Source organism: Limulus polyphemus, unplaced genomic scaffold (assembly GCF_000517525.1).
Source record: "Limulus polyphemus unplaced genomic scaffold, Limulus_polyphemus-2.1.2 Scaffold3409, whole genome shotgun sequence".
NCBI classification, from domain to species: domain Eukaryota; kingdom Metazoa; phylum Arthropoda; class Merostomata; order Xiphosura; family Limulidae; genus Limulus; species Limulus polyphemus.
This window is the reverse complement of record NW_013669019.1, coordinates 22,842-31,997: the sequence shown is the minus strand read 5'-3', so window position 1 is coordinate 31,997 and position 9,156 is coordinate 22,842. Positions and strand designations below refer to the sequence as shown.

At 32.7% G+C, this 9,156-nt stretch overlaps 1 protein-coding gene across 1 annotated transcript in view; it reads right to left on the bottom strand.

Annotated features, from left to right (window-relative positions):
• Window positions 1-3,559, bottom strand: part of LOC106469301 (glycerol-3-phosphate acyltransferase 3-like) — a 58,213-nt gene extending 54,654 nt beyond the window's left edge. Inside the window, exons 1-2 of the mRNA XM_022397781.1 lie at window positions 3,218-3,559; window positions 1,469-1,571 (exon numbers count right to left, since the gene is read on the bottom strand). Coding sequence (XP_022253489.1) covers window positions 1,469-1,571; window positions 3,218-3,364 — 250 coding nt within the window. The 5' untranslated portion in view covers window positions 3,365-3,559. The remainder of the gene's footprint in view (window positions 1-1,468; window positions 1,572-3,217) is intronic.
• Window positions 3,560-9,156: the final 5,597 nt, after the last annotated feature.

Here is a 9,156-nt window from a genome sequence, read left to right as displayed (position 1 = left end):
CAATTACTTATATTTTGCAGATGATATTAGGGTCTTAGGTGTTGCTAGCTGTGAAGAGGATGCTGCTGATTTATAAAAGGATTTAGATCATTTAGTGAGTTGGGTAAATAAATGGCAGATGGGTTTTAATTATAATAAATGCAGGATAATGCATGTGGGTTATCATAATTTGAATTGTAGGTATAATTTGGATGGGAATAACCTTAACAGTATTACAAAGGAAAGGGATCTTGGTGTAATAGTCAATCATTCTGTAAAGCCATCCAAGCAGTGTGCTGTTGCTAGTGGTAGGGCAAATAGGATTTTAGGTTGTATCTACAGAAATATTGAATACAAGTCTGAAGAGGTTATAATTTCATTGTACAGGTCACTTGTTAGGCCACACTTGGAATATTGTGTTCAGTCTTGGGCTCCTTACCATAGGAAAATCATTAAATTGTTGGAAAGGGTTCAGAGAAGGGTTACTAGAATGGTATCTTTGATGGAGAAGTTGTCAGACGAGGAGAGGCTGAAATCTCTCAAATTGTTTTCTCTTGTTTTCATATATAATAGTGAGAATAGCAGGACTAGAGGACACAAATATATATAAATTTTGGCAAGGTAAGAGCCACTTTCAGCAAAGACAGTGTCATTTTTCTAACAGGGTGGGTGGCCTTTGGAATAGGTTGCCTTCAGATGTTGTGGTTTGATAACTATATGAATGATAATGGCTGGCTTTAAGATGTTTTTTTTTAATTATTTTAATTTCGTGTAGAGGATGGAACAGCTGAGATGGACCAATAGGTCCTATGTGTCCCAAAACATTATGTTGTGTTATTATTTTTAACTGAAATCACAAACAGAAACTTGTCACTGTAAACAAATATTACTGCATGTAGTAAATTCACTATAAAATAACTGGTCAGTTGTGGGTATTAAACCTTCAACTTACAGTAATTATCTTCATCAAGTTCATATATGGTTATGAGTATGATGAAAACTAAACTACCAAACAACAAACATCATGTCACGATGTTTATTTAAAAAAAATACCTTAAAGATGAGTAAAATTAAAGAAACGTACTGTGATAATTATATTCCTATTTAAAAAAATGAAGTAAATAACTTTTATTATAGAATGATCAGCTTTAGTACTGAACTAATACAACAATAAAGTTTTAAGTAGGAAGCACAACCATGTATAAAACACTGATGAAGGTTAGTGATATTAATTACTATTAATAACCATGAAATTTCAAGATCTGAATTAGAAACAAAATCATGTGGGAATTTAAGATCAACTACTAATTTATCATATATATAACAGATTTTTATGACTATATGTTAAATAAGAGGGTTTCACACTTGCAGAAAGGCAAAACACCATTAAAGAAATACAGGTACTATGTTGATAAGAGCATAAAAAGTTACACACACACAAAGACAGTAAGCTAAAAAAAAATTTTATCATCTCGATAAACCTTTTTACCTGATGTTGAATAACTGTTTCTTTCTGAGAACTCGTCTTCAACTTCACTTGAATCCTTCTTATTGTTCTTTCTCTCTGCCTTTTCAATCTTTTCTCGTCCATACTACCAAGGTTTATAATAATGTACAGTAACACAAAAGCTATAAAACCCATTTTCTACAGAAACATACTAATCAAATCATACATAGCTACTGGAATTACTAAAATTATATATCTATGGAATTAAGCTAAATTTTAACTATATTATGTCTTGAACAGTAAATAACAAAAACTAATATTTTTCTTGCACATCTTTTTCCAATGAATCTTGAAAAACTACAAATTATAAGCATAAATTAAACTATATTTAGTCTACTTGATCTACAAAAGCAACTAAATAAAAATGAGTGGAAGCTGGAACACAAATTTTCTAGTTTATTTTTAACATATATATTGGTTGTGGAAAGTAAAACAAATTAAAAACAGAAAGTTTAATTAATCATGTTTCCTGAATTATTTTTGTATTTTAACTAATTACAAAAATAGTCTTATGATTAAACATAAAGAAACCTAGGATCTTTGAAAACAAACAAATAAACCAAATGACAAGCTTTCAGAAAGTGAAATTGTGATCATGACAGTGATTAAAGTTATGCACCACTTGGAGATGTTGCAAACACAGCAAACAACTTGTGCATTTACATACACTTTAGAAATAATACCTTATTCCTTTTTTGTACTTAGTTGCATTAAATTATGTTAGTTATAATGCATACAGTGATGTTTTTTACATATTTTTTAAAATTATAATTACACTTACAACAATTATTGTGTTATTGCTTTAGTGTCTATATTTAAGGCTAATCTAAACCTTATGGGCTGGTTAAACCTCACGAGACAATATTATGTGGTTGTTGTTTTTTTTTGTTAAAAATTGTATTACCACCGCACTCTGTATTAATTTATAATTTTTGGGTATTTCTAATCACCTTATTGTATCAAAATGTTATCATTTACATAAAATTAAAGGGCAAAAAAGGATCCGTTGATCTACCTAGGCCATCACTTCTACTAAACTAAACTAGATAAGCAAAATGTTAGGATGGGAGTAGGGCCTTTGTGGGATGACACAGGAACTTCAATGGGAAAGGCTCATATCTGATGATTATGATATGGCTGTGTTATTAAATTCTACTTTTTCTTTTTACTGATAATGATTTAAAGTAAACAATATTCTGCGTCCTGAACAGTTTTCAGTAAGAAACAAGATTGAACAATATGGTCACATTAATAGTGTTCTTTTTAAGAAAAACACGGGAAGTTCAAAAAATGATAAACTCCTCAGCCAGATATTATTTCCCCAAGAATTTGAAGGAAGTTAAGAATTGGATGTGAGCCACTTACTTCTATTTTTTGTAATGTAAGTCCTTGAACAGAGGGCAGGTGCCAGAAAATTGGAAGTTGGTTAATGTTACTCCTTTTTTTAAAGGCAGATGATAAAAAATATCATTACTGTAAACATAATTTTCATTTCTTTAGTTTTAAGTATATCATTAGCTTACATTTTAAACCTTACCAGAATTTAAAAATAAAAAAGTAAAAATATTTTAATAATTTAAATTTCACCCACATGCTAAACCATGAGCAAAAACTCAAAAAAGCAGCACTGGGAAGAATTTTTACCTTTCACGAAATTATTAAATCACAGTTAACAAATTACAAATGTTTTTCAGAAACCAATGTAATATTAGCAATTAATACTTAAGTTACCTCAAAAGCCCATAAAAGTATTTCTACATATTTTTCTCTTACTCCAAGCGACTTTCCAATTGCAGCCAGTACCATGACTACAAAAAGCAGTATTATAAATATTGCAACTGCTATTTTCAAATACATACACATGGAACTCCACGTCATTATTTCGAACTTTCCAAAGACTACCAAAATATCTTTAAATAATGTTTCCACTTCACTCAATTCTTAAATGTACATTAACCTGTGTGAGTCGCTCCTCAAACCTATTTTAACTGTTCTGTATACATAAAGCAATAACACAAGCCTAACATTGTTAATATTTCTATGTCCACTGACACCGTCCTTTCTTTATGAAGTGAGCCCTCTACAACAAATTAATGAATTTTTTTCAACAGTTTCATTCAGTTTCCACACTAGAAAGACTTATCTGACTTATATAACAAAACTACACAATGTGTGTTATAAGAGTGTTTGTCAAATCTTTGTCAGGAAAAAAAAAAGAAGAAGAAGGAAAAAGTAGCTCAAGAGTTGAAAAACAACTTATATGAAATTTAGAGGCAAAGCTCTATAGCTAGAGAGAAAGCATCTAGTCAACAGCACCCATACAGTCTCTTCTACTTTTCACTTGTTCTGACATTATCTTTGTGAACTGTCTCCAGTAAATGCGCTGTAAACGTGCGTATATTTAATGATATGTACTTAAAACTCTCTTATAATAAAAACAGCCTATAATTAACATTTTACAACTTGCCATTTAGTTATCTGTCTGATTGATTTTCATTATCGCAGAATATCTTCTACTTTGCATTTGTTCCGACCAAATCTTTGAGCGTATTGTTATGCTGGAAGTGTTTTACCAGTGCGTTATTACTGTCTTAACAAGGAATGCTACAAATGCATTTATCTGTATAAAAATAAATATTAATGATATATACTTAAAACACTTATAATAAAAGCATCTTATGATCAGCATTTTACAACTCGCCATTTTGTTAGTATATTTTACTTACAAGATTAACAAAACTGTACACTGCCTAACAATAAGTTAAATATTTAAATTTTCTGAACTCTTGGCCAATGGGATTGTACACCACTTCTGGCAGAAGACTTGGATGAGGGTATCCTTAGTAGCCGTTTGTTTTGAGATACCTCTGCATTGAAATGATGAAGGATAGACCGACCACACATGGCTGATGTGATTCACATCTGGCGATCGGCCTGGCCCAGTAAAAATGGTAATGAACTGATCTTATAATGATTCAGACTTAATGAGCAGGTGCTCCATTTTGCATGAAAATGCTGGTCATTAATGTAGACAGGTAGAAGACCTTACTCAAGAATTTTGTTGTATCAAACAGCGTTGTGATCAACCAGCTATTATACACAGAGCACCGTAAAATTAATTCTGCCATATTTTGTCGTGTCTTGTGAACAATACAACAAAAGTTTTAAGGAGATTAGTTGCTAAACTTGGGTGCATCCAATGTCTGAGAATTGTTTAAATTTGGACATGTCGGAAAAAATTATTACAGTTTCCATAAAGGTAAGACAGTAATATTTGCTATATCCACTGCTGTCAATATCCAATATTGCCTGGAGTGAGAAGTGGCTTCCATTTGGTTACTCTACCATAGTAGCTTATGCTATAAAGATATCTTCTGATGGTATTGGAACACACTTTCAGTTGTCTTGTAACAGTTTGACGTGGGTCATTTTCCACACTCACAGCACAAAAATTTCATTTTGTTGGTTTTGGGTACTTGGGATGTTGTTTGCTTGATGTGACTGGAACTACATTGTTACCCTATTTACTGTGGACATTGTAATACGAGTAACATGACGATTTCTTCTTTACTTTGATTGCCCTTCCATCATCCAACCACATAACCTTGTGAAAATACAATCAATTCTTGGATTATTTCATTCGTGGTATTGCTCTTTTTTTGAGTTTTTCATTGAACTATATGGCAGGGTTATGTGCATATGATGTCTTAGAGATGGTCAGTTTGTATTCTCGGGGTATCTATGTATTTATATCGAGGCTGTGTATATCAAAAGTATAAAAAGTATTCTAAGGAGTAAAAGTATCCTGGGGCTATATTATTGTGTGTCTTTTTGCAATTTTTTTTACCAACTGAACAAATTCTGTTAGTTTTGAGCAAACTTGATCGACTACAACATTAAAATCTCTTGAAAGAGAAGATGCTTACCCATTTAACATTGATTGAATAATTGTCTAAATTTCTTTTCATTGCATTTTATATGGTACTTCTAAGCTGTGGTTCTTAGTTTTACTGTGCTTCTCTCGAGTAATTGAGAAAGAAATTTGAGATAACTGAAGGCTCAACAGAAAATGTATTGAAGAGCAGATATAAGACTTTTTTTTACCTCAGACTGAGTTTGACACAAAGAAAGAGACTGGATAATTTATATTAACGTTAAAGACAGCGTCAAGTGGAACACCTGTACTGGAGAGATGTGATGTTAAGTCCTCAAAAATTGAGAGTTCAAATTCTAGTTTTAAGTCACAAGTTAAAGTTGAAGATGGAATTGAGGTTAAGTCAAGCTTTATACTACTAAAGGTCTCCAAAGTTAGTTGTTTAGCTCTTAAAAATTGTTTTACAATGACAAAACATGGCATTATAAGACAGTAACAACAATACTATCTTCTCAGGATCCACGTGTTATACACGTGACTAATGGTCACTCTCACTTCAAAATAATGAATGTTATATCCCTGAGCATTACTCGACTTGCTAGTGGAAAAATCACTGTAAATTTATGTACAGTGTGTTTGATGTTACAGCAGCCTTTCCCACGAGAAAGTGCGCCACTGCTGACTGACCTAATTCCGTGAAAAACTAGGGCGAGAGAAACTTAATGATTCTCTTGAACGACATTCTATATTACGAATTAAACGTCAATATGCACCAACATTTTAAAACATTTTATGTATCAGTTATGGTGATAGAAACAAATCGTATTCGTGTACTACACTTCTCCTCTCTCTATTACCTTCAGGCTGACCCATCTGTCCCTAATTTTAAAAACTTAAAACACAAGTAAAATAGTTTGTGCATTGGTCAAGAAATTCGTGCAACTTACTTTCACCTCTGCAAAATGCTTGTAACCACAAATGCATACAAGCAAAATAGAAAATAAAACATTATACAAAACGAAAGGTCATAATCGACAATTACAAAAAACAAATTAGTCATTAGATATTAAACCAAACAACTTTTTGAAACCAGGTTCAAGTCAAAGAATAAAAGCAATAAGAAAATAACAAAAGAAAACAATCAAGTTAAACATACCATTTAACAATGATAAAAAAATAGCACAACATAACCCTGTAAAAATTATATTGCATATAGAATACAAAATAATAAATAGAAAAGAATCATTTACCAAAATAATATATACAATACAAAACCATACAGAAATATATCATAATATCGTTCACAAAAAAACAACAAAAAACATTAAATTACAAAGTGAAAGCAAAAACCCCTTTCCACATATAAATCAAGCATATATACTAAAGAATACAACTATATAAAAATATACATAGTTACAATACAAACAATGGACGGAAGCTCACTAATAATAATAATAATACCAGGATTGAAATTTAAAGTCAATCAAACCGTGATGCATCAGAATTTTGGTAAAATTGTAGGTTAAAGCTGTTACAGCCTGATAACAACAATTCTCTCTCTCTCTCCTAAAATTTCCCTTAGGAACAGACAGCTAAAATTATTGCTGTGGTCAAGTGACATTTCTGCAGTCTTACCGTACTCACGTGCATATTACCTATAAAACATGTATCTCTCATCTGTAGACGTTCTGATCCCCTAAGCTTCCTTACATCTGGCGCTTGACATACACCCAGCTGCATGTGCACTTCGCTGTTGCCATTGCACCGACAGTAGCTCACAGATACCATGGAACCCAGCCACATTCTTTATCTACCATCTAGTTATTATGCAAATGGAGACTGACCCCAGTAGGAAAGAAATGGGGGCAGAACTGCAAACTCTGGTTCCTATACAAATGACCGATCACGCATTTCAACTGAATTTTGTAATGAAATAATGGTAAGAAAATATCCAGAAAACTCTGTACTTCTCAAATTACTTCAATCTGCATGATAGAAAATATTCAGTCATAACCAAATAAAACATTGTATCCACCAAACATATTTGGTATGACACAAGCTGTTGTTTGTGAATTTCACTACTTATACATAATCCCACCTGCTTATGAATACTTCAATTCAACGCAATAGAAATATTACTTGCTAGAGATATCAAAATCAACTGGTCGAAATACATATTTCTTGTAAGTATAGTATGAGTTTAACCATTACTCTTATCCCTTCCCTGAGAGGCCCAGCATGGCCAGGTGGTTAGGGTGCTCGACTCGCAATCCCCGTCACACCAAACATGCTCGCCCTTTCAGCCGTAGGGGCGTTATAATGTGACGGTCAATCCCACTATTCGTTGGTAGCCCAAGAATTGGCGGTGGGTGGTGATGACTAGCTGCCTTTCCTCTAGGCTTACACTGCTAAATTACGGACGGCTAGCGCAGATAGCTCTCGTGTAGCTTTGCGCGAAATTCAAAAACAAACAATTTCGGGCTAAAAATAAAATAAAACACGGTGAAAACTTATAAAGATTTATTGGTGTCTTTCAACTTGACCTGTTACAATGCCATAAACTCAGGTTATATAACAATATTTGGTAGACATCTATCTATTTCTTACAAACGTAGTTTCTTTTCAATTAATTAGTTCTTTTATTTAGCTACGTTGTAAGAACACGATAAACTTAACAAAAATATTTAAGAAATGAGGATTTGAGTCATTGGAATTTTGCTATTGCCTACCATACACTCTAAACCTAATTGAGCTTTCCTGATGCCTTATTATACAAAAAAAAATCCATAGCTTTAAAGAAAATGCTGTTTAACACGAAAGCAATCTCAGGAGCGAAAATAACTTCTAAATAAGCCATTAAAAATTCCGAGATTTGTAATTTATGCTTTAGTCTTTTAAACTTCCTATTAGCTTCTATTGCTTTTTCCTGCAAGAGATAGGTCTCTCACTTTCCCTAAAAACCATAAATTACTTCTCATTTCACTTTATTCACTCTACATTGACTTAAAAAGTTTATAGTCTGCTCTATCCAATGCTTTTTAAACTAACTACTGAGAGTAACAGTTGAATTAATGTTTTTATGTAATAAATGTTTATCTTTCAGCTTGGGCACTAGACGAGTATATTTTTGACATTCACCTAGTTAAAATGAGGTTTTTCCGTTGTACTCCTGTCCCACTCCACAACAAATTATTTGGCACTGGATCTATCAACGTCCGGCTTTTTCTTTTTTTTTCACACAGTTCTTTCTTTATACCTTTTACATCGCAAGTTGGGTGAAAGGAAGTTATTTAATGTCCAACCACCTCCGGGATTAAATCGCTAGTTCCTATCACAAACAGTGGTATTTACAACTTGCATTTAGCTATTTTCAAAGCTGAATCTCATTGCTAGCTGTTCACATGACAGCTGTGAGGCCATAAAAGGTTAGGGATAGAAGCTATGCTAATGTGATATTTTCAGGTGAACTGATTTCTCTAAAAGTGCAGGAAAGAACAACTATTAGCAGCAGGGCCGAAGAGGAAACTTACCAAGTTATCTGAATCTGCAAGCTCAACTGAATTTTTAAGTTATGCGAGGAAAACAGAATGGACACGTTTTAACGACAGTGAAAACAAATTTTATTTTAAACACAACAAAACCAACTATGTATACCTAAATAGACAAATTGACGATTGACTTTTCTGGATCAGTGGCATGATCTTCAACTTTTAATCCCTCGGGTGGAATCTCCACAGAAGCAGTCACATTAAAAGCCTGGTATGTTTGTTTGTTTGTTTTGGAATTTCGCGCAAAG